This window comes from Cyprinodon variegatus, unplaced genomic scaffold (genome assembly GCF_000732505.1).
Source record: "Cyprinodon variegatus isolate N-32 unplaced genomic scaffold, C_variegatus-1.0 Scaffold451, whole genome shotgun sequence".
Lineage (NCBI taxonomy): Eukaryota > Metazoa > Chordata > Actinopteri > Cyprinodontiformes > Cyprinodontidae > Cyprinodon > Cyprinodon variegatus.
This window is the reverse complement of record NW_015150904.1, coordinates 408,957-435,250: the sequence shown is the minus strand read 5'-3', so window position 1 is coordinate 435,250 and position 26,294 is coordinate 408,957. Positions and strand designations below refer to the sequence as shown.

Here is a 26,294-nt window from a genome sequence, read left to right as displayed (position 1 = left end):
TCAGTCTGTGAAAACACCTAATACTTGCTGTAAAACATAGGATTATAGATAAGATGGTGAACAATAACGGGCACATGCTTGAGTAGTGTTGAAATTCTCAGAAACACATGCAGGCTCATTTAAACCATCCTGCTGCTGGTCAAATCTATAAAGCTATATTTGTTTATGGCAATATATTTGGTACTGACTGAACTACTATATCTTCCTGTATTTTAAAACAAGGTTGCATTATGTGTTTATGTGTTTTTATTGACTTCTAAAGCAAATTTGATTGGAAATTATGATTTTTTTTTCTTTAAGATTTATTTAAATCAGTCTATGTATTGAGTTAGAGTTTAACATATCTTAAGGGCTATGTATCTACAAAAAGTTTCAATGTGGTGGCTTTATTACCGAAATGAGAAATGCATTATTACCATTTTATCCTGCATTCTTTCTCTCAGTTTTTTGAGTCTTGTAGAATATCTTACTTTTGATATGTTCACAATTGCACAAATTAATTTTTTTTATTATTTATAAGAATGAGGGAAACATTCCTTTATAACACATCTTTTGTCCCAGTTTGCTGTCTAGTAACACAATACCTTGGTCCACCTGTAGGGGGAGCCTGTGTGCAGAGAAACGAGGACACAAATAGGTTCTGAGACCACACACTCCTCGTTTGTGATGGGGACTTCCATTCTTGCTTCAAGTGGGTTTGGGGCCATTTCACAGACAACATATTTAGTCATTTTCCTCCCACTCAAGGATACAGCCATCATGTAGTAAATAACCAAGTTTATTAAACAAACGTGTCTGTGGGTAATTTTTGCTGTGTGAATGGCCTGACTGTTTGTATGCTTCCTGAGAAAGTGGGAGTTCAACATGACAAATACATAATAAAAAAATCTAAAAGGCTTATGGAATTTACCTGCACTTTATATCAGATATTAAGATGTCTGTTTCTAGGCAACCAGAGATTAATACACAATTAATGATATGGGAAATTGGACGTTTTCCATCTGGTTAAATGTGCCCAAGAACAGTATTTTTATTTGAGGTTTCTTTTTTCCCAGACGTTGATATAAAGAGATTTGTTGTTTGACTTACATTAACCAAAAATGGCTACCCTCTAGAAGAACGTTGAGTGTGTTTATTTTTACAAAACAAACAACATTTAACAGTCAATTCTCAGTCAGCACCTTAGTGTTAGCTTTTAGGATCCCATTCTTTATGATTTGCCTGACTGAGCCTCTGTTTGTATATTACCAGGGCTACTCGCTGCTGACTGGAGAAATACGAGGAGAGACTCTCACTGGTAAGACTGGAAATGTATAAATTAACTCCAAGTGATGTATTTAAACTCCCGTTTGTAAAAGTACATTTGTTTTCTGAATTTTGATTAACATATTTTTGAGCTTATATAAACTTTTTTTTTTTCTATAAGAAGATGTTAATTCCTAGATCAAACAAAATTATATTTTTTTCAAAAACAGTTTGTCCATGTATTGGTCTACACACTCATGGGGAAGACAATTGACTCTATGCCCAGATGGTAACCCACAGAAAACAGAATGGAAATCTAAAAAAGGAAGGTCAAGTGGAAGGAAAACATTTTGTGGAAATCAGTATAACAGTAATTTTGAATGTGATATATAGCTGATCAAAAATGACAAAAAAAATATGCTAATTGGTCAAAACAAAAACAAAACAAAAAAATTTAAAAGCCAGACCAAGAAGAATAATAGTTAATTAACATAAGAAAAAAAAAGTGAAATGCTGCCTTAAAAAGATTGTGAACTGTTGCATTAGGAAGTCAAAATCCAAAAATCTGGAAGACAATTGGAGAACCACAGAGTCCACATAACTTAAAGCTCCAAGTGAAGTTTCCTTAGTCACTGAAAATGTGATCACTGTAGTCTGCCAAAAGAGATTGTTTTCTAACAGGATTTAGCACTTATCATCACTGCTAAAGGTACCAAAAGCTGGTTCAGTGATCATGTTGTTACTGTGCCTGATTTGCCAGAAAACGGTTCTGACCTGAACCCTATTAAAAACCTATGGAATATTTTAAGAGGAAGATCAGTGAAACTAGTATCAGCAATGCAGATGAGAAGCACTTTTATAGGACCCTGGGCTTCTTTGACACATCATCAGGCTGCCTCCATTCCACTTTACACTGCGGTTATGATAAATGCAGAAGGAATCCTGAACAACCGTGGAGTTCATACACAATCAGGCTGACGTTTCTATTCAACAAATATAATAGAAATATTTTAGATAGAGGTGATATCATATCCTGCTTTTTCATAAATAATATTTTGGTATTTAATTAGTTACAGTGACAGAAATTAACAATTGGAATATACAAGTCTGAAATAAACCATATATTAGTTTTGATTTTATATTACTGTGAAATAATATGTTTTATTCAAATGGATATAAAAATATGTTTGAGGTAAATTAATAATCCTAATTTTAAATAGCTCTATTTAAGTTTTACTCAGCCATCGATTAAATCTAAATAAACGTCTAACAGCCGGCCTATTAGCCATAACCCACTATGACTATTTGGGTCACAGATTTATGAACCTAGAACTGCTGTTGGTGTAATTTCATCTAGAAAAACAAACCTGCCAGGGTTTGTTATAACTTATATTGGATATAGCAGCTCACCACTGCCAGCTCTCCTGATTCTGGCTCTTTGTTTTGCAGATTACCTTCCACCGACGCCACCGCAGAGGAGTGGTTACCACCGTTACCAGTTCATGTTATTTGAGCAGCCTCCTCACACAAAGATATCACTCACTAAAGAGGAGTCCTCCCGCGGTAATCACTCTATATCTTCAGTCCGCAGAGATCTTAATATTCCCTACAATATTCATCTAAAAACTAGCAAATACTGACATTTTCTTCCAGAAGATTACAGACATTCAAACTCCTCACACCCCCCTAACAGTAACCACATCAAATATATTGTCTTTTGATGAAAGAGTTGTTTCGGATCAGACATATCAGTGGGATTGTTTTGTCTGTTCTCACAACTGTAAGGTTTTATTACATCATTTGGAGTTATATCTGGTGGGCAGTTTTTGTCCGAGTGCTTGAACTTAACAAGAAAAATGTTAATGAGGTTAGTGAGAAAGTCTGCGCTGTGCTAATGCCCGCCAGGGTCACGACGAGTATTACTGGCTCCCACGCACACCTGCACGAGTCTGTCTGACCGTGTGTTGGTAAACCTAAAATCCCCAATCAGCGATGCCAGTGCACATGAACAAACGGTTCAGTTCGTACATTAATTACTGCTGATAGCATTACCATATCTTTGTTTTGATTTTGTTTGTTTTTTTGTCTCTCAGAAGTCAGCCTTGTTTGTGTTGCAGAGATTTTTGTTTTCTTTCTTTCTTTTATTTTCTTTAACTTTTTCACTATTTAAAGTCTGTGGGAAGGTGTGAAGCGGCACTCAGATGCACAGCAGCTCGCAGGAGGCGTGTCTCCCTGTCTGTTCTACTCGGGTCACAGTCGGTGATTTGAGGGGAGATCAGGGCGGTTTGAGACTTTCAAGTACAGCAGCGGTGAACAAGTGGAGCTGCCATTCTCTGCTGTTTGAAGTTTTGACAGCTTTGTCAGCAAACAGTCCAAGCACATTAGGTTGAGGTGTGTTTGATGTTTCAAGTTTTGGGAAAAGTAATATTAGAAGAAATGAACTGTTTTTGTTTCATGCCAAAGTCAAATTTGGGGTGAGCGTTCACCACAGAGTTAAGGTATCCAGTCTTAGCATTTATTGAAATGCAGAAGAAAGAACAGCATTAAATATATAGTATTTCAGTGCAATGCCTAATAAATAAAAATTTTCTGCATGCAGTGCTAACACTGACCCCAACCCCCCCACCCCGCCAGAAGCAATTGAAGTTAGCGGATCCACCCATCCTTAATCTACTGGATGAGTTTAACTCCCGCTGTAGCACTTCCTCTCTCCTGCACAATCTATTCAAGGGAAATTCAATTAAGAAATTCACTCTTGGATAATCAAATGTTTCATTTGAAGGGTTGGTTCTTGGGTGAATAGCTGTCCTTATGAAGACTGATGGGATTAAATGCTGAGAAATAGAGATAGTTTAACCTTGCATCTCATTAAATTAGAGGATCATCCGAAAGGTCAAACTGTTTAACCCTTTCATTAATATCATTCATTATTTATTTCAGTAACTTTTGATCACTGCAGCTTTTTGCTAGAGATATCCAAAAATTGAATTCGTCCAAAAAATTGAATTTTTAAGCAATTTGTTTTCTCCTTAAATAGACCTTATGGCCAGAGCAATCATAGAAAACTGACTGTACAGTTTTCTTGCAGATTTTTTTATTTTTATACGGAGCATGAGGTTGCACAGCCCCAGACTCTTCTTCTTAAAGGGATAGTTGTTCACACAGTGAAGGGGCAATATTACTGGAAAGTTGAGTGGAAGGAAGAAGTATTGTAGGAGAAAGAGCAACAGGGATAGATGCAGGTTTTATATGATTAAAAAGCAGATTTTTAGGGGATTTCAAAAGGCTTGGATCACAGATGGAGTCTTCGCTATGAGAGCACCACCATTATATACAGGACATAGGCAACAATTGTGGCATTTCTAGACAATTGTTCTAGAAATGCTGAATGCTCAAAAGTCCATCTCAAAATTCTTTTTTTTTTTTTTTTTTGGGACCCAGAGTCAAGAAGAAAACAATGAGTGATGATTTGGGATGTCACATTATCTGCTGGCTTTGGTCCACCAGGTTTTATTTAACGGGAAATCTTAGCTTCATGCTTCCTTCTGCTGATGAGCTGTACGGAGATGCTGGTTTGATTCCCAGGAGACTTGGCACCATCCCATAAAACCAATGGTACCAAAAGCTGGCTCAGTGGCAATGCTGGTATTTTACTTGATGGACCAGTCTTCCATTGACCCCCGTCTTTATGTAAAATGAACCCAACCAAAAATGTTATTGCGTGCATACATTGTGGAGCACAGGGACTTACTTTTCCTTGTCTTTTTTTTTTTTTTTTACCTTTTTTTTTACCTTTTTTTTTACTTTTTACTTTTCCTTGTCTTGACATTTCTGAATATATAATCTTTTTTTTTTTTTGCCTTACATATTTTTTAGATCTCCAGACAAACTGAATTTAGTTTGGGTTTTCCTTATGTTTAAGCCATAATCATCAAATCTGCTGAAATAAATTGGTTAATATATTCATTTTTAAGTAATGAATTTTGATATTTCACAAGTTTAACTTTTTTTATTGAAATCATGGATTTAACATTTCAGTTATATTTCCTGGGATGCACCTGTATTGTTTTTCTTTTTTTTTTTTTTTTTCATATGTTTTGCTATAGTTTTACCTGTTAAAATGCTGTCGGCTTCAGGACCATGTACACTAAATGCACACCAAGACAAGAAAAACGGAGGGAATCCCATGTCTCCCCACCTCCTCCGTTAAGTATGTTCACTTATTAGCATCTGTCCTCCCTCCATGTGGTATGACACACAGAGGATTCTTCATAACCGATGACATTAATTGACGTGATTTGTGAAGGAGAACATTCAGATGTGGGTGGAGGACTCCTAATGATCGTTTTCCACTTCCAGTAGTGGAGTCATTGACTCAATTTTAATTCTGATTTGCAGTCTCTCTTCTTTTCATCTCTGACCATCAGTTGAGTAATAAGTGATGGCCAGAGGGGGCTGAACAATTAGAGGTAGAGCAGGGGCTGTTGTGAGAATCCGTGGGAGTCTGCTTTGCCTCCTGGGTTAAGGTTATGAATGTGGGTCAGCGAACTGTTGGAGACAGCTGGTTTGTTACATAAGAATCTACAGGGGGGCTGCAATCTTGGCACCGGGAACAGGGGCGTTATCCTAGGGAATCCCTATTGCTCTGGCTCAGGAAGGCTGTCCCTGAATGGAAGCTGCCCCTGTGCCAGGGTGGAGGGGGTGGTGGGCAGGCGTGGGCGCTCAGGCCCTCATGATACTTGTCAAGCACTTGGCAAGCCCTTACTATGTCCTGCTACTGTTTGGTGCCGACATGTCAGTTTGTCTGGGGAAACAGTGTTACAATGCCGAGAGGGAAACCCCGAGGCCTTGAGGAAGGCTGCCTGTTGTTTTACCCGATGCGCTCTACATACAGCACTCACACATCCAGCTGTCCGTCTCCTGATTTTTGTAGTCTCTCTATGTGTGTAGATAAAACCAATTTCAGAGAGCAAATTAAGGTTATTGGCTTGAAAAATAAGAACATTGAAAATAATACATTGTTCTGAATGCTTTGCCCAGTTTTTCCTCCATTTATTTCTGGTGGATTGTAAAAAAAAAAAAATAGTGTGACGATTAAATTGTATTAAAGAATGGATCAGAGTGGATTTAGCTGCTGGATCGTACGCGTTGCTCATCTTGCTTCCCAGAGCCTGTACTGCCAGCTCAGCACACTCTTCAGTAATTGAAGCCATTTGCAATGTTGTAGTGTGGTAATGGGCAGATCCATGTCTACCACCCACCCACAGCCTCTACCATTAATCAGAGCTGTGAGGAGTCAAGAGAGCCAGGATTTGGTTGCTATAGCAGGCCCAAGTTTTAGCCCAGAGTCAGCTGCTTTAAAGTGATGTCTTGACATCTTAAAATTGACAAGTTTGGTTTAGATTTTTTATTTCTTCTGGTTTGTGCTTATAGTTTTGTTCTATAACAATTACTTTCAAGAAAGGCATATAATAATTCAAGCTTTAATGGCTTTCTTCCCGATTTCAACACTGACAATATTCTCCAATAGTTCCCAAATGAAATGCATTAAATTCTACATCTGATCTACATCTGATCTACATAGGAAAGCACATTGATGTTCAAGTTTGACCACTTTAGAGCACATCAGAGCTTTAGCCTCTTTTTCCATGACAAAAATTTCTCACAATAAACAAAATAAAACAACAGAAAATTAATATAGAAATAAAATATATTACAATTTACAAATGTGAATATGTTTAAACCCAAGTTATTTTAAATAGATTTAAATGTAGACTTAGTTGAGAGATAATGACATCCTAAGAATTATTCGACATTGCTTATGTGATACTCTCATCTTAGTGAGATGTAATGCAAAAGTTCAACAGAGTAGTGGGCAGATATAAAGTGGCAGGGGGAAAAAAGTTGTTTTTTTTATCTTAAAAGTGTGGCAAACATCTATACAGTTTATTTTCCCTTAAAGGTATAGTGGAGGAAGTTTTTCCGGGTGGATCATCAAAATAAGAGGTCCTCCTAATTGTCAATCATTCTGCTGATATGTTTATCTAAGGCCGCCCTACGTGCTCGTCCCCATTTTCAATTACTGGTGGTCAGTCTTACATAATGGAAAAATTACAAATCTTCTTTTTGGAAAGTAAGCTTGTATGAGCAATTCAAACAGCAACTTTTAAACAGAGCGTGCATTAGGAGAAATGGGCTCGTGCATGCTCTCGCACGCGTTTAATAGGTGTTCCCTCTCGGCAGAGGTTACAGGGTTGTGCATGTGCATTTTTTTTTTACTGGAGAGAGGGGGTCTTTTCAAAAATTTTTGAAGATCCTCCATTATACCTTTAAATATCCCCAGATTTTGTGTTGTTCTATGGAATTCACATTTAAAAATGGTGGTTGTGAAGTGATAAAATATAAAGGATTGACAGGAATCTTGAAGCTTCATCTTGAATTGAAGATACCTTACCAATGAGTTAAATCGTTTTTTATCCAGCACAACCTTCATCCAAACATACCTTTTGGTAAAGTTATAAAATTGTCTAGTGTTGGTGAAAGGGTAGAGTGCATGCCTGTAGACCTTACCTGTGGTTCTTTCTTGCATGCCTAAACCTTGTCTTAACTCCATTTCCTGTCATTCAACTTGTAAATAAGACAACTAATGTGTTTATTTTAATTCTCCTTTAAATGCTTTATTAACACTATGAACTTTTTCAATTTAGCATTGCTCATTTTTTCCTTTTTTTCTCCTCGCCCAAGAAGACTTGGTCCTGCAAGTTTACCCCATGGCCCAAATATACAATTCATGTTGGAGATTGCTGTCAAATGTTATGAGCAGCCAGTGTTTGCCAGAAAGTCCTGCTGCTCCTTCACGGCTGCCATAGCCCTCCTGGCAGCCTTGTCCTTTCGTTTCCCATCAGCTTTGGTGGAACGTTCTGTTCTTAGTTACATTTCTGGTGAGACACTTGTTGACAGTTGTCAGTGTTGTCCACAAATCTATTTTAATTTCTCTGACTGACATCTTTCAGTGATATGTGATATGCTTAGGAATAACATTCTTAAGCAAACTGCAAGGTAGTGGTGAAATCCAAAAAAGACAATTTATCTTTCGAAGTAATTATAACTTAAATTAGTCACCTCTATTTGGTCAGGTTTGTCTCTTTTCCAAGACCACCCTAGAAAGCAGCAAAACAGTCCAATCATAACAAAGAAAAGTGAATTATTTAGCTATCAGATAAGCAAATATTTTTTTTCCACTATTTTTTTTATTGTAGGGTCATTTCATTTGTACACCACATTCAAATGAAATGCTCAAATGCTGTAAATGAATATAGCATAGTAGTGGCCTAGTGGTTAGGGGATAGAGCTTGAAATTCTGAGGTTCTGAGTTTGAGCCCCAATCCCACAGACTGCTTCTCTGGGTCTTAAATGACACTGCTCCCCAGGCGACCCACGGTGGCAGCCCACTGCTCCCCAAGGGGATGAGTTAAATGCAGAGGTAAATTTCTCCAATGTGAGATCAGTAAAGTTCAATTATTCTAATTATTATTAGAGAAAAGTTCATTTCAGTGGCAGGTAAAGAAAAGTTGGACTAAAATTTCATCCAGTTCCATTACATCGGTTGAGGCAATTCTAAACATACGTATAGGTTTTCTAACATTGATTTAAAGCTACTTAGGGTTTCAGTACTTTATTTATTTTTTGTTCGAGATTACAGGTGTATAAGAATTAAAAGCTGCCTCTCCATAACCGGTTTCATTTCTGGGGTTGCAGAGCAGATTTCTGCTAAGAGACCTGAAAGGTCTTGTCCACTGATACAATGACAGAAAGTCTGTAATGTGTTGTAGTTCATTTTAAACCTTATTCTGAGATATACAGGGAGAAAGTCTAAAGATTTTAGAACTGGGCTAATGCGCTCCATTTTCTTAATTTTAGTGAAAACATGGGCAGCAGTATTCTGGATCAACTGCAGCTGCCTGATTGACCTTTTAGACGGACCTGTGAAGAAAATTTTGTAGTGGATGATATCACTAAATATAGATGCATGGATTAGTTTTTCAGATTTGATTTGTTTGGAGCTCTTTATTGATACACCATCAGTTATCTCATACACTAACAAGTGCTTTTTTTTCATGTTCAGATCCACTTTAATGCATGTATGCATTCATACAGCTTATACACAACACATTTAATAAAACAAGGTAATGAAAACCTATGATTTGATTTTTTTTTTCTAATCAACTCCTAGTCTAAACATGCATTTTTTTATGGGGTCCAAAAGAAAAGGTACAAAGCTAGTAGTTCACCCGCTGTAACTTGTTCAATTTGTTTATCATCTAATTTTAACTACAGCTTCACCTCTTCTCGATCTCCCTGCTTAAAGATTAATACTCTGAATGTATTTTTTATGCTGAAATCCAATTGATCCTGCTGAGAAATTAGCCATTTAATCCTGAAAGTGTTTTTTATTTTAACCTCAGTTTATGGAGCATTTTATTTTGAAAAAGGTAATCTCCCGACTTCCTTCCAAAAAAAAAACTTTTACATACATCTAAAGTTGTTCTACTAGTGCTAGCATAGTTAAATCATAAAGTTTTATCACCTCATGACAAGTTATTTTCACTTGTTGGCAGAGCAAACGGGTCCACCAAATCCTAATTTATTTTAAGGGATAATTATTGGTACAATCAACTGTATGAAACATACATTAACGACAGCCTGGACACCTGAGTTTTTTCCTAGACTGTTCAGTTTATTTTGCAGATATTCAGACTTAAGCTTGCTGAAATCTAAAAAAATAATAATAATTTGTTGGCTAAAAAAAAAAAATAATAATTTGTTGGCTAAAAAAAAAATAATAATAATTTGTTCATTATTTTATTTATTTTTTTAAAGCTCATTACTGTTGGTTTTAATCATGCCAGTTCTCCAGGTTTGGTATCATAGGCAATCTTACACATCCAGACGTTTGAACTGCTGGGTTTTTATGCCCTCAGAAATCAGGTTCCCATGGATCATTATTGAGCTGTTATTCCTTAACATTAAACAAAATATTTTATTTATTATTTAAATATTTTTATTTCTTTCTTATTTATCTTTCTAGCACTGGATATGTTTTTTTTTATTTGAAGGTATATTCTGAATCTCTTAAAATATCCTTTGTGCAATCTTTCTATGATCTTATAATCTGTAACACTATGTTTACAATACACTGTGATCTAAAACCAAATGACTAATTACCCCTAGCATCTGGTGACATTGATCTGTGGTTGGGCCCTGAAACTTAGCAAGTTCCTCATCCTGAAATAAAGATTTCAATATTCCTACAACTAATTTCATATGAAGAACCTCAGTAAGGCTCTTACCCTGATATGGCTCCTTTGACTTTACAGCGAGAAAAAAAGATTACTGGATTTCAAGTATATCTGAGACAGGGTAAGAGGTTTAACAGGGACACCGCCCACACCACTAAATGTAGCAGTTCTCTGTCACCTTGCAGCAGTCCTGATCTTCCTGCCATGCCCAGGCAGAGATGCAAGGTGGAAACAAAAGGAGAGGCAGGGAAACTTCAACATCGCCCTCAGGTCCCACACTATCTGTCCTTTCCATGAGCGTGCAGATGGGAGAGGCGGAAACGTGCCTCTGCACTACAAACAAGCAGCAGCCTATTTTAAGGTCACTTGTAAGTCTAGACATTTGCAGGGTACCAGCCATTGCGATAGCAGCAGATACTGAGAATGTACTTCCTTCTGGAATGAGCCCCAATGATTGCACAGCTTTAGACAGGATTAGCTGTGCAGAGCCTTACAAGAACTGCTCTATTTTGACTTCAATACTTTCAGCGGAAATGTTGTAAGGAGAGAAAAATAGACAACACATGGAAATAAAAGTTATTTTTGCGTCAAATATTCTCAGTGATATTTCAGGTATGTTCAAGTTTTTAATAGAAAGTTCTTCTCTGACCTGCCTCACCCTTTGACGCAGCTGAGGGGTGAGAAATCTGACTTGGACATGGAAGTTTAGTGATGTGCAGAGGCGGAGGAATTACCTGAGACTGAGGACAGACCCATCAGGGTCTGCTTAGGCCATGCCCTTTAATGCAGACAGGTCACTCGACTCCATTGCCTTTATATGATTATTGGTGGCCTCTCTAGTGGCAGTCTTCATTCACATAGATGACCTGCTGAGATTCAGGTACTCATCTGATCATCTCCCAGTTATTATTCATCCTCTCTCCCCAGCTGAGTTCAGAACGTGACCTGAACCCATGAAACACATGAAGTTGTCAGTTTCAGAAGCTTAAAAAGGGAAAGAAAAAAACGCATAAGTTTAGCTTTTTCTCTACATAATTCAAACTTAGTTACATTATAAATAATTTCTTCTTTCTAATAGAGATTTTAAAGGCTACATCACTCTTGGGATTTGTCTGAAATATATGAAATATAAATTAAGTGATCTAATTAGTCCCTCTATTTATGGTAAGTACACTTTATATGAGCTACAACGATGGAGTTAATCAACATAGACAATTAAATAACAGAATGTTTTTTCCCCCTTTTGCAGCCAGTACTGCCTTGATCTTTTTAAGCATGATTCTAGTAGATCCTTGAAGGTGTAATGTAGTATCTGGCAACAAGATGCCTGAAGCAGACTCTTTAGGTTAGCCTGTTTACCCTCTGCCTGTAGTGCATACTGATATAATGAGTTTTCTCTCAACAATGAGGATAGAAAATTATAATGGATACTGGAAACAAACCAGTTTTACTCTAAACAATTTGAAGTATGTGCCTTTTACTCTGTGTAGTCATTTTAAAGAACAGTATTGAAGAAGAAACATTAAAGTCTAATTCTCACATGCAGAAGAATATAAGAATATTTGTAAGCTATTTATCCGTTCAGATTCATCCTATTTCTCTTTCAAATAGATCATGCTTATGGTGTATTTCTTTTTTATTTCTATGAAATATTTTTTCTTTCCTCTTTGTTTTTCTTTTATTGTTTTCTTTTCTACAACTACAATGTTTTTTTTAGTCAGGTTTAAAGTGAATATGATTTAAAACTAGATTCTTTAGAACGGCCCCATCATGAGGTCCAGTTCCTACTGTGGTAAACAGAGGTCAGAGATCAGAGTTTGGACACTCTATCTGGAGCTATGTAGCCCCATATATGCCACACTACAGTGCACTGTGTTATCTGGCACCTCTATAATAGACAAGCTAAAGCAGCTTATCTTTCAGATCAGAACCCATTCACCACTTGCATCAATGAGCCCATAGACATAGAGACTGAGTATATACATGGGAGAGTTCAAGACTCCCATCTGTCCCTCCTTTGGACCCATTTTATATATTCTTAGAAACACATCCCACAAACACAACAATGCTGTTGTTCACTTCTACACCCTAACCTGTATATAGATTACTTTCTCTATAAGCAGATAAACATGCTGTATATATTTAAATAGATTTAAGGATGAAACAATCAGTCCAACCTTTTTATTGGGAAAAAGTCTCCCCATGTGCCCATTGTTGGTGAATCCACACCCTGATGTGACTTTTATTTAACACCTTAAAAGCTAAAGATGGATTCCTGGAACATTCCTAAACAATGATCAATTGTGCTGTTAGCGATCTGATTATCAGATCTTAATCCAGATCTTTAATGATTATGCTCTCAAGGAAAATTAGATTGTTCAGTGCCTTACATGAGATGATGGCATAAAAGTTTTGTTGCATGCGTTTAATGTTTTTTATTGTTGTCTGTTTTAGACATTTGTCCCTGACTATTAAAGCCAGAATATGTGGCTTGGTTATATACCTGATAGGATTTGAGGCAGGAGTCAGGTCCGGCTTGTGGACTTGTATAAGAGGAAGGTTATGTCCTCTGCAGCTATGTGCAACTCATTCTACGTCTTCCCCTTGTTTTCAGCATAAAAGCCAATTTATTCTCCTCAGAACAGAAAAATCTGTTCTTTTACTCAAGTTATAAATATTATACATCTGATCCACTGTAGAAAGTACTGACAGCTATGATATTGTAATGCTAAAAAAAAGGAAATCCCTTTGATCTCTACCGGTTGCTACTGTCCTTAGTAGGGTCAGCTGCTCAAACACTTTTTTTTCCTACTGGCTAATCAAACTTAAAGCATTTTCCTTCTAACAATGTACATCTGTTGCTATTGCATGTTGTATGTGTGGTCAGGCTGCAAATCTGTTTCACAACATTGAAAGCTGCAGTTTTGCAGATACTCTAATGTATTCTTATGGCCGTGACATAGTTGTGTTAGTCTTTCTCAGATTCTTAATCTTAATACCTGTTTTTAACACATTAACTCAGAAGACTAAATACTTTTTCTTTGTTTAACAGTTTAAATCAGAAGTTCACACACACTTAATACATTGTACATTGAATCCTCTTTCATATGAGTTAGAATGACCAAAATTATCTCCATTTGCTAAGTTTCGGAATAATTAGAAAAAAATGTGACATTTTTGTGCTACTGTCTTATATCAGATGTTTACATAAACCAGCGTTTAATCAGTTTAAGAAAGCCCTGATTATGTGGTCATGGTTTTGGAAGCTCCTGTCTGATTAAATTACATTAATTAAGGCAATTGGGGGCTGATATGTGGACGGATTTTAAGGCAACCCATCAAACATGCTCTGTGATACCATGGGCAAATTAAGAGAAATCAGCTAAGCTATCAGGGGGTTGTGAACCTCCAGAGGCCCTGAGGTAAAAATTTCCACATGACTGAAGGTGTCACCTTCCTCTTCTCAGTCAAGTATTAAATTTATTTAATTTTTTTTTTTATTTAACCTTTATTTAACCAGGAAAAAATCCCATTGAGATTAAAAACCTCTTTTTCATGGGAGTCCTGGCCAAGAGGCAGCAAAGTTACATAAGAAACAGAGATACATTAAAATAAATGACAGGTACATAAAAAAAAATCAATTAAAACAATTACAGATCATTGAGGCTGCTTCAAATTCTTCCACTTTCAACTTAAAAGCATTTAAAGATAAGACTCAATTTCCAGTTTCTTTGTAAAAAAAATTCCACGTACAAGGAGCTGTGTAGCTGAAAGCTTTCTTCTTAGTTCTGTGCGGGCAAAAGGAACAGTGAGCAACAGCTGATCGTTAGATCTCAGGGCATAAGAGGCCATGCTTTTTGTGTGTAAGTAAGGTACAAATGTAAGAAGGCAGTAATCCAAGAAGGAACCATGACAATGTGTTTAGAAAGACATATTTCTTGTTCCATAGATAAATACAGCAGTCCAAAATAAAAGTAAAACACCTATAAGACATTCGCTGAAGGTAAGAAAGTTATTAACTAGTCCTGTGCCAACATACTCTTAAATGCCACACAGAGATGAAGAAGTTATTTCTGCTTAAAAAAAAAAAAAAAAAAAACAAAGATTGCAAGAGAGGTAAATATGTCTAAAATTTTTTGACACATCCAGTTTGTTTAAATAAAACATGAACAGTGTGGAAACAACGATCACTGCCAGAGTTGGAGGAAAACACATTGATAACTGTAAAGTATAGTAATAGCAGCATCATGCCGTGGGGATATATACAGTAGTTACTACACGGGCAGCTGCATTTCCCAGAACAGAGTTTAAAGAGTAAAAATATGTATGGGGATATAATGACGTAACATTTATAGACTTCAGCCAATATTTTAAAGATTGGGGAAAAAAATTGTCCTGAATGAAGTGTGACCCGAATCGAACTGGTTTGGAACAATTTCCCCTTCACAAAGTCCCAGTCTCAGTCCCTAATGGGCAAAGCTGAGTGGAGGGTGTGAGCAAGGTGTCATATGAATGTGACAAAACCAACTTAATCAGGAGGAACCGACCAAAACCTCCAGCAAAGTGATTGGAATGCTTATGGAAGGAAACTCAAAATCTATAGCCAGGGTCGAAAGGCAGTTTTACCAAATATTCAATGAGAATAGAATAGAATAGAATAGAATAGAATAGAACAGAAAATCCCTTTAATGTCCCACAATGAGGAACTTGTGGTGTTACAGCAGCAAAAGATTATAGCTAATGTGGTCACACAAGTGTTGACTTTAAAAAGGTGTATGAAAATAAGAGAGTAAGTAACAGAGTAAATGTATTTATTTGAAGATGGTAAAAAATAATCTCTCACATTATTGTGACACTGAGCCATCTAGGAACTTTGTGTGTTTGAATGCCATGTATAAACTACATGGTTCCATCAGTATATCCAATCCACTTACAGGTTTCAGCATTAAATTAATTATTTACACTAATTTCACCTGTCAGTGGTTTATCTAAGACAGCCAAAAGGGACTTTTTCAGCTACATCGATAAGTTAAAGAGGACAGCTTTTTAAATTCAGCCACATTCGGATCAGGGAGCCGATTCTCTCTACATATTTAGACATTTCCAGCCTCTCAATGCAATCCGTGAACAGCTGTTAGTGTAATTGCTACACACATTGAAATACCAGAGTGTTCCTGATTCCCTGGATTACAGTACAAAGTATCAAAGCGTCTAATGCACACAGACATATGAAGTGGCAGGCAGACTCTTTCTGGAATCTGTTGAAGTTTGCAAGTTTAAAGCACACAGGGTTTTCTCCCTGGAATCATAGTTGTGAATTTGTCCTCTTTTTTTTTTTTTTTTTTGTTAAGGGAGGGAAACTGCAGGGAATCAGTGGTTGTCAAAATCTTAGAAGTGATATTGTCATACCAGCCGGATGGCCGTCTGGTGTTTGTTTAAAAGGGGAGGGAAGAGAAAAAAAACAGTCCAGGCGATTGAATCATATCTTCTTGCCAATACGTCCTTGCGTTCCCACCTCCATCATTACAGCAACATGTTTTATTTTCAGCAGAGCTGTTCTCAGTGACTCACATCCCAGAGCCATGTGTTGCTCAGTTAGGCCTCAGATCCCTAAAACACAGACCAAGTGGTCAGAAGAAATGCTCTCGTAATGCACCAGAGAGTGCACTCAGAGTACAGCTCATTTTTGGAGTGTTTTGCTGGACTGGAAAGAAAAAAATCTTATGTTTTTTTTTTATGTTAATCCTAATGAAAATCTGTGTTTTGTGTCTTTCTGCACCCTCAGGTAAATGGAATCTTCAGGGTTTCATCCGAAGGTTTAATCTTGAGGATGTGGCTACTTTGCAGTTTCTCACCCAGCACTTCAAGGACTGAAGGATGCTTAAATGCTGCTACCAGAATAAAAATGGGACAGCATAGAATGTTTCTTTATTTTCATAGTTTCCCTTATTTCCATGTATTAAACAGTAGAAATTCTTCAAAGCTTAAATAATCATCTATCTTATCACTGAGTTCAAGAGATGTTTCCTCTCTCTGTTGCACTAGCTAAAGGGTTTTTGATGTCACCCCGTATCTGTGGTCACGTGGTCTGGAGCAAAGGATTTGGGAGATAGATTTTGACTTCACTGGGGATTTCTTAATAGTTTCCGAGCGCGGTCGACAAGAAAAGGAAGACGGACCTGATATCACGACTTAGTGTGGAAAGAGTTATTCTAATTCAGGGGCCGGAAACACGTCAGGGCCAAAAAAAGGAAGTGGGAGGTGAAACCGAGACCGCAGCTCAGCCGGATGCTGCAGTGGAACCTAAACCAAAATACTCTGTAGAGTGACAGGACAAGGAGGCGGGACTTGTCATGCACCAAGTTAAGGGAACTTGCTGTTTGTGTCATTGTTTATCATATTTCCATTGACCACTCTCAACGCAGCTGGAAACAATGAGCTACTTTCAGGTATCTGACTGATTCATCTGAAGTAAAAGTTGATATGTTTAGATGCGCCCTTCAGTATAACTTGAGGACAATGAACCCATCTTGAACTTGAGGGAGTTGCATGAAAGCCTCACCTGGCAGGGCTGCAGAGGATGGTGTGGGTAAACTTTTCAACCCATCCACAATGAAATGCTTTACAGACTTTACCGGTCTTTGTAGAGGGTGGGTCAGAGTACCCCCACACCACCCCATCCGTAAGGAATATTGGTTTCTAACCAGCAACTCTCCTCTGGGGAGGTTTTATATCAATATCCCAGATGTCTGAAAAAGGGTGGATTTACATGAGTGACTTTGATGCTCTGATGATCAATCTTTAGTTGGTGGTTTCATTGACCCTAGTTTGGTGTCTCATCAGTGGGATAGGCAGGAGCAGGTAAGAGAGGTTTTTGTTCCTTTGGTGGATAAGCCATCCTTGGTAACCCCCAATGTGCCCTCTCCATGAACTCTGAAAGATCATTGATCCGTTGTCCAGCATGTGCTTTGTTTGCCTCCCAGACTCAGCAGTCAAAGCACCCAAGTTCACAAACAAAACAACCAAAACGATGCACATGGGCCCACAGTGAGTGAGAGAATCCACCGTTAGAACGCTGCTCCTGACCTTGATTTGCTCGTCTTATTTGACTTATGAAATCACATTTCTAAAACCTGGCAAGCAAAGCATAATTCAGCACTCATTCTGAAGCATGCCAAGTAGGAGAGCATTTTTCCAAAAGACACCTACTTGAATCCATCAGTACAAGACTGAAATGCCAAGGTGAGCACTTCACTTCCAAATGCTTTGGACAAATCCTGCCAAAACAGCTGGGTTTTGCGGCTCGGTTTCCGTCACTGTGTTTATTTTTTACTCCAAATGTCAGAAGCTAAATGTTATGATTAAGAAAAAAAAATGTGAGCTATAGTTGAGTGCTGTGGAGAATATACAATGAGTTTCTCACTTCCCCTGATCATATGACTACAATATTCAAAATATCTTTTAATGAAGTCAAACTTCTCATTCTAATAATCGGTATAGTTATCTGACTGATAAAAGTAATACAATATGCAGGATAATTTTAAAGATTTAATGATTTGTGAAAATACTGCATATAATGAGTTGTGGTAGAATGAATTAGGTGCAACATCTGTTCCGTTGCTTTAGTTTGCATTTGCATTTCTAAATACAAATATTAGATGCCACCTTAATTTCCCAGAAGTTTTAAGTTCTATCTTGTCATATAATCCATGTTTCTGAACATAACTGAACCAGTTCTGTTTTTGGTTGTTTTTTTCATCTACAGATATATTCGTATACCGTTATTAAATGAAATGATAATGAATGTACCATTTTGGTGAATTGATTTGAAAGTTGCAACAAAACATGAAGCTAAATACTTTTGTTGTATTTTTTTTCTGTTTTCACTTTTCTCCAGAAAGTTCTTTGGTTTCTTTTTTCTCAATAAACTCTGCTTGCATGTCTGGCTGTGAATATCTTTATTCTGGATTTTGATGTGTGTCTGCATTAAAAACACACAGCATTGCTTTGCTCTGTTTTGCATACTCCTTCTCAATCCCTGCGTTCTTCTGATGTCTGCAGCCGCTGAGAAAAATAGTCTCTGCATTGTTCAACAACAATTAAATAAGCTATTAAACAGTTTAAGACCAGAACTGTATCTATACATTTAAATGTCTTATAAAGGTTCTGCCTGTTTAGGAAACACCTCACCTCCTATGACCTTTGATGGATATGGGTAACCTCCCTCTGAATCTCCTGCAGTTTAGCACCTGATTCATACAGTGTCCTTTTAATGTATTACTGCTAAACTGAAAAGTTTTTCTTTCACTTAAAGTAGTTTATTTTTGTTGTTTTGTTGTCTTTTAATGTAAAAGTGTTGTGTTCATTTTTTATTTAGTCCCCCTGAGCTGATACTTTGTATCACCTTTTGCTGCAAAGGCAGCAGTAACTTCCTCCACTGTAAATCACCTCTTTCCTTTTAAAGAAACTATATTGCATATGAACTGACAGCTCTGTTCCTCACTCTGTGAGAGCCCCATAATTCTGTGTCCTTTGACTACTGTGATACAAGACATCAGTTGTAGAAGAACAGTGTCACATCCTAACCAATCAATTAATTCAAAACATCTATAAAAGTTTATTTAACCTGGAGATGGTCTCTCAGTCTGGGTCAGCAGGCTGCAGTGCCGTGGGTAAGGACTGCTGCATGGACAGATGTCCAGAATATGGTCACTGACTTCTTCAGAAAGGAGGATAAGAACCAGAAGGTAGTTACAAAATAAGATTTTTCACACAGTTCTATTTCAAGGGCATTTATAGAGATTAGTGGGAGAAAAAAAAGAAGAAGAACCTTTGAGATCACTGTCAAGGAAAAATGATTTAAAGATTATTGGGAGGCTTCACAGGAAGCAGACTGAGGAGGTTCCATTCACAGATATTCTACTCATTGGTGTCTTACCTGGGATGAGGAGTGGAGCTGGGAGGTTGCTGAGTGGCTCAAACTCCTATTTTCAAATGAAGGTTTGAATTTAATCTGCAGGTTCAGGTGGAGTCAAGTTAAGGTTCCTAGAATCTGGAAGAAAGGAAGGAAGGCAGGGATTCCAAATGGTTCTAACTCCTTCAACAAGACAGTGATTTGATTAGAGGTGCTACATTACCTGATGATGTTCCAATTGGCCCTCTGAAGTTAGTGCAAGAATTTACCAGGATTATTTTTAAGCTCTTCATGCTTTATGATGACAACTTTTAGGCAGAAACTGGTTTTATTTTCCAGGACCTGGCTACTGCTCATCCTGCCAAAAAAGTATTCAGTGACCATGGTGTTACTGAACTGACCAAGAAACTCGTCTTATCTTAACCCCGTCAAAAAGAAGATGAAAGATATCAGACCAGCAATGCTGGTGAGCTAAAAGCTATTATCTAAGGACCCTGAGCTGCCATTGCACTTCAATAGACCCACAGGCTGATCTTCTCCATGTCCCAGCGCATTGACGCAGTAATTGATGCAAAGGAAGGCGCGATTATAACAAATCACTTTCTAAAGTAAAAGACAAAAAATGCTGGACTTCAAATTTTTTTTAGATGCAACCAGTTTGTCAACGTCTATTATTGCTCTTAGGCCTAAATCTTGTCCGCCACTTTTAAGTATTTTTTGGTCTGCTGAACAAATACACTTAAAACTCCAGGAGGAATTTGGAGTGCGTCCATTTAAATGTTCTGAACACATTTATACTTAACTTATGCATGCAGTGGTAGATCATGCTGGTTAGATTTTCTTATCATTTCTTTAGGGTACTTGGTGTCCTGAATTTACTACCATGTTCTCATTCATTAGGACACATAACAGTATTTGCTCAGGTGATGTTTGTGCGGCTGGAAATGTTTTATTTTTGTAGTTGCCTCATCAAAAAGATGGGATAAATTTAACCATTGTGATTCTATGTGGAAAGAAAAAAAAATAAAATTTGAATATGCATCCATGGTGCCTGAGAGGTTTTCCACAGCGCTTTAAAATGGGCCTCTGCTTCCATGGAATTCCCATATGCAAAAGAGCTGGATGCTATTCTCAGAGCCTGGTCACGCCATGAGCCATTGACAAACAATAAAGGCCCTCCCCTTTTGTGACCCGTCTTACAGTCGAGGAAATAAGCCTGCTACAGGTATGTTTTCCAGCTGGGGTGGCCAACTTTCCAACCGCAGGGAAATACAAACTCTCCCTATGCACGAGGAAAGACAATCCCACTTCAGAGAGTCCTGGGGCACACCTGGGGATCCTCTGATGATTTTCATCTATATTAAAGTCAGAGGAAACCATTGGTTTTAGACATTTGTAACAGAGTATGGATCAGGCAGTGACGCTAATTTCAATTCACCAACAGAGTAGAACCACAGAGGATGATAAAATTGTTATTCTGCATCAAACCACTCTCAAACTTTTATCTGCTGATGTCAGTTTTTTTTTTGCTTAGATATTACTTTAAATATTTTTTAAATCATCATTTTTGTTTTATCTTGTAATAAAATGAGTCAAAACAAAAAACTGTAAACTTAACATATATTAGAAAGAAATTAATAATTAGCTAAGCTATACATATGCAAATATCTCAACTTGAACTCATCAGAATCCATAACCTACTATTTTATTTTACAAATATGAAAGTATGGTTTGATGTCATCACAGGGCATGGTCCTGCTTCTTTTTTATTAAAACAACAAAGACAAAATTGAATGTGTAATCTTAATACCTAACATATGTAATCTGTAACAAATGTCAACAGTCATCTGATCTTGAAACATAGCAGTAAATAAATGCCCCCTCATTTAGCTGCAGATTTCAGATTCTTATTGCACAGGATTTGAGACCTGTTTGATATTATTTTTAAAGTTACAATAGGGGAAAATATGAAAATAATAATAATACATTCTTAATTTGTCTAGTCTAGGAGGTTTTAAGTAAAACTTTGTTGTTTCTTTAGTTTACAAAACTAACAACCTCTGTATGTTATTTTAAGCTAGAAAAATAAATGTGCAATTATTAAGCCTGCTGACCGTCAGTGTGCAGCAAACATTTCAAAGAACTTTGTTCTGCATATAGAAGTCTAGCCACTCAAGTCATGTTTCTAGCATCGTTTACATCAGGGTTGTCAAACTAATTTTTTTTATCTCAGCGCCACTTCATCAATTTTAAGTCTTGCAAAGGGCCAATTGCATCAGTTCTATATGAAACATTTGATTTAGGTTATAGATTTAGATTATGTTTTAGATGATTATAGATTTAGGTTTTATATCAGCATTAACATGGGTATCTTTGAAACACAACATTATTGTGCCTAAAAATAAACCTGGGCCGATATTAACAACCAATGTTTATTTGCATCCAGTTGCTCTTTTTGTTCCATGAGGGGGAGGACTAGTTACATGGTGTTTGTTCAGTCATGTGATAGTGGTAGTGATGCATCACTGGATTGGATCTGTTCAGCTGAAGCAGAAAAGCAATTCAATTCATTTTAGTTTAATTATATAGCGCCAATTCACAACACATGTTATCTCAAGACACTTTACAGTTCACCAGATCATATATCTAAGGTAGTTCTATGTATTTCCTTTACAGTGACCAAATGGTAGAAAAAATTTATCGATTTAAATGAGTTATTGGGCATAAATACAATATTAACATCAGATATGGAGACAGATTTACACAAATCGGCACCTATCTGCTTTGATTCCATTATTTCATTTAAGCACACATGCCTCTATTCAATGACATGATGTGCCTTTTTTGACTCCTGAGGGCCACATAAACTGCCTTAATGGGCCACATGTGGCCTGCGGGCCTTACATTTGTCACATAGGTTTAAGACCATGAACATTACAAAAGAAGTATTTCAGTTTTGAAACGGCACTTGGGATACCTTTATATGGTGACCATCCAAATTCCACTCAAGAGGTAACTGAGATTGTAAATAAGATAACCTGGTTTTAAATCTTAAACAAGTAAAAAAAAAGTCTGAATGAAATGAGTCAGGATTGTAAAAAAAAAAAAAAGATTTGATTGTCCAAAAATAAATTCCTCATGCTGTCCTGCTACTCGTCAAAATTGGTCAGTCTATGCTTAGAGACTAAAAGAGACACTTTAGCATAAATACTTGCATTTGGCAATAAGACATGCAAGATCAGCGGCTGCTCTGTTTGTGTAACCCCCCCAAACACCAGGCATGATTCAGACTATTTCTCCCACACACTCTGTTTACACTTATGCTTCATTGAGTACTATTAATTTCTCAGTTCTGTGTGTGCTAGCACTGACATGCCATTCTGTATTTTCTGAATATATTCCAAGAGGCGTATGTTTTGTCGAGGATTGTTTTGTTTTTGTTTTGTTTCTTTTAACAACAGGTACTGAACATGAATCACTCAGTTTAATATTGGAAATTGCATTGATAGCAGTAGTTTATTTATTTTGGATGTAAAAGTTAAAAGCTGTGATTAAGTTTATTTCTTTGTTTGTTACACAAAATGTTTTAGTGTAACCAATTTAATCATTGGGGGGGATTTTTTTTAGGAGGCAACAAGTAAGCTTTTTTTCACAACTTTGCAGGCTGGTGAAAAACACGAACCATGACGCGTTGTCCACTGTCATTTTTTTAACAGTCTGTGGCTTCCGATCACTTTTCCACTACTACTACTACGACAGCCTCACCCGGAACTCACATGTCCATATACAGACGTGGAGGGGCGGGGCCGGACACTGCCTTATTTGGAGTTTCCACCCGACCTACTGCTTGGGCTCCAAGTCAAAGCAAGTCTGTGCAAAGCTATGCAATATGTACAAGTGATTAACTCCGTCTATTACTGCCTTTGTTTGACAATGTGGCTGCTTTTAAAAGAGTTTGCCAGCTGCTTTTTTGCAATGCTGTGCTGCAGAAAGTGTGTGCAAGTTCACAGAGAGACAAGGAGAGACTAAGTCCTGTCTGAACTGTTCAGGACAAGATGGGGCCTGATTGTGAAGTCATCAAAACATGTTTAAAAATATTAATGCAATATATTGTGGGAAACATAATCTGAAATCATGACACGGAGTGTGAGTGACAGACTTTATAGTCACAACACTCCCCAGAAGGTATCACAAGGACTGAAAATAATCAAGATTAGAGGCTGCCTTTATTTCACAAGGACAGACAACGAATAGAAGAAGGACGCAGCTGGATCTGCTATCTCAGTTTTTGTAAACTTAGATATCTCTCTCGGAGCCTTTTGCCTCCACTGTAGTTTCCACTGACTGACGCGCGGAGAGCCTTCTGATGGGCGCCCATGTCCATATATGGTCATCTACGTCACACAAATGTTCCATCCCACTATTTAATACGGGTAAACTGGAGTCCCCTATCCAGCTCCAATAGAGCAAGCAGAGCTGCTCCTCTTGTTCAAGCAACACCACCATCATCTCCTCCTCCTCCTTTATTGATTCACAGACTTGAAATTCCCTCACAAGCAACCCGTCAGCTTCCACAGTGATCAGATTAATAGCAACAATAGGCTCTGTGCGCTAAGAAGGGAGATAACCGGCTCTGCGCGTCCTCCGCGGGATACTTTGGATAGTACAGCACCGGAATCCATCCTGCTCCTGACTCCAGCGCCCGGGCAGCACCTGTGCGTCTCTCCGTCTGGTTACCTGGATACCTGCGCGCTGTCCTCTGTAAATGTCGGACTGAATATAACTGCTATGACAGGGAAACTAGCGGACAAGATCCCTCTTACCATGAGCAGTTTAATAAACGCGATCCCCGACAGTCTGTACCCGGAGGAGGACATCCCCACCTCTATGAACATTTTCACCAGCACGGAGCCTATAAACCACTATTCGCAGATGAATACAGGTAAGACTTTAATCCATGCTTCAGTTTAGTCGCTCTGTTTAAAGCGGTTCAAAGTGAGATGAGCGAAAACGGCAACAGTTGTCTTCGGGCTCGGAGCACCTGTTTGCGCTCTCACTCTGTTGCGCACGGAGGCAGGTTCATTGGTACCCACACTTTAGAGAGGCCAGGTGTGCAAATCAGTGAGTCAACCCACTAAAATATAGATATAGAAGTAATGTTTGCAGTGTGATTGTTTTTCAACTTTTATATAGGCTATATATATTTCATAAACGTCTCGAGTAGAATCATCAGAATTCAAATCATAGCGTAAAAAACGCATCGTCTGAAACTGATTTCCAATCTAAAAACACTAAAAAAAAATAGTGCAAAAAGAAACACATGTGCAAGGAAATACTCTCAAGTTGTGATTTAACTTTTTTTAAAGCTGAGAACTTTTTTTATTTTGGTGGAAAAGCGCTTCCAGGATGATGATTGAATCTGTGGAACAAAATCTGGAAGCGTGGATAATGTGCGGTTAGACCAAAGTGCCTCAGATTTGATATCCACTTGCAAAAAAGGGGGGGTAAGCTACTTAAAACAATGACTTTCATTCACAACTCTATTAACAGTGTTTTAGTAGGCGTGTGCGGGGGCTTTCTCCTATATGAAACGCGTTCAAAGCGCATGGCCCGTGCGTTACCTTAGATTTAGGAAATTGCAACAGCGGCTTTATTATTTATCGCATTCGCTCAATCAAAATTATTTCTACATTTTGGTCCTTATATTCAGCTCATCGTCTTCTTTTGACGCATTTGAGAATTGGATAAATAGGTAAAAAATGTTATATCAATTATACATATAAAGATTATTTGTTGAAGAGGCAGAATTATGCTGAGAAAAATAGGAATCCTAGAATTCCCCTATAATATTTCCCTATAAAACACACGCGTGTTTTAATCTAGAGTTCATAAAACGTAGTTTTAATAATCGAGAGATTGCTCTCCTTTATTTTATCCCAGTGCGCGTTTAAATTATCAAAACACCATGTGGTAAAATAAGCTTATTTTTACTGGCAGTTCAACACGAGCGAATCAGGGTGTGCAGGATCAAAACACATTTTTATTTACGCAATAACCCCTGCGCGCTAATAAAGGGTTTAATTTAGAATATATATATATATATATATATATATATATATATATATATATATATATATCACAGCTAGAGGAGTGTTTTTGTTGTATTTCTGTTGAATTTTATTTAATTTCAGTTCACACACTCATAACATTCTTATTTGGTGTTAAAGGAAATTAAACATTTGCTGTGATTTAATAGTTGGAACAGGTGTGTGAAAAGGTTTGACTTTAATTTTGCGTCTAAAATTCCAATCTTAGTGGTTAAAAAAAAATAAAAATATTAAATATAATATAAACTTAATTATTAAAAGTACATATAAAGATTAATTTTATAAAGATTACGTTTCATTAAATGAAGATTATGTTTCATATTCATAAATGCATAGAAAAAGAATCCATATTTATTCACATGTCAAATAGTATTTTCCAAGACTTGTTTTTATTCCTCTAAAAGGCTTTACCAGTCAAATGTCAGTGGCCTTTTATTACTGAGAGTGAATATGAACACCTCACCCACAAGATGAAAAAAGTCTATTTTAAGTTCTTATTCAGACGTAATTCTGTTAAAATTCTTACATATTTACCCTAAAGAACACGGCTATCCCTGAAATTTATCACTTGTAATATATCTGTAATTGTTCTTTAAAGCTTCTTTAAAAGGAGCGAGAGCATAAGGGAATTGCTGTAAATGTTTCTATAATAATAATAATAATATTAAAAACAGAAGAAAAATATTATGACGAAACACTGAAATTTCCCTCCAGATGTTCCTTTTTTTA

The 26,294-nt window shown here is 37.2% G+C and overlaps 2 protein-coding genes across 2 annotated transcripts in view; both read left to right on the top strand.

Annotated features, from left to right (window-relative positions):
- The first annotated feature begins 1,179 nt into the window (after positions 1–1,179).
- pebp4 (phosphatidylethanolamine binding protein 4) lies at positions 1,180–18,456 on the top strand. Its single transcript, XM_015389170.1, has 3 exons — positions 1,180–1,297; positions 2,695–2,808; positions 16,330–18,456. The coding sequence occupies exons 1-3, from the start codon at positions 1,213–1,215 to the stop codon at positions 16,416–16,418; spliced, it is 288 nt and encodes a 95-aa protein (XP_015244656.1). The 5' UTR covers positions 1,180–1,212; the 3' UTR covers positions 16,419–18,456.
- Positions 18,457–23,928: 5,472 nt separating this feature from the next.
- egr3 (early growth response 3) overlaps positions 23,929–26,294 on the top strand; it is a 5,991-nt gene continuing 3,625 nt past the window's right edge. The window contains exons 1-2 of the mRNA XM_015389168.1: positions 23,929–24,400; positions 24,536–24,543. Coding sequence (XP_015244654.1) covers positions 24,247–24,400; positions 24,536–24,543 — 162 coding nt within the window. The 5' untranslated portion in view covers positions 23,929–24,246. The remainder of the gene's footprint in view (positions 24,401–24,535; positions 24,544–26,294) is intronic.

Coding starts and splice junctions, on each gene's coding strand:
- pebp4 (XM_015389170.1), top strand. CDS start 1,213: ATGATTTGCCTGACTGAGCCTCTGTTTGTATATTACCAGGGCTACTCG. Junction 1,298..2,694: donor ACGAGGAGAGACTCTCACTG/GTAAGACTGGAA, acceptor TTTGTTTTGCAG/ATTACCTTCCACCGACGCCA. Junction 2,809..16,329: donor TAAAGAGGAGTCCTCCCGCG/GTAATCACTCTA, acceptor CTGCACCCTCAG/GTAAATGGAATCTTCAGGGT.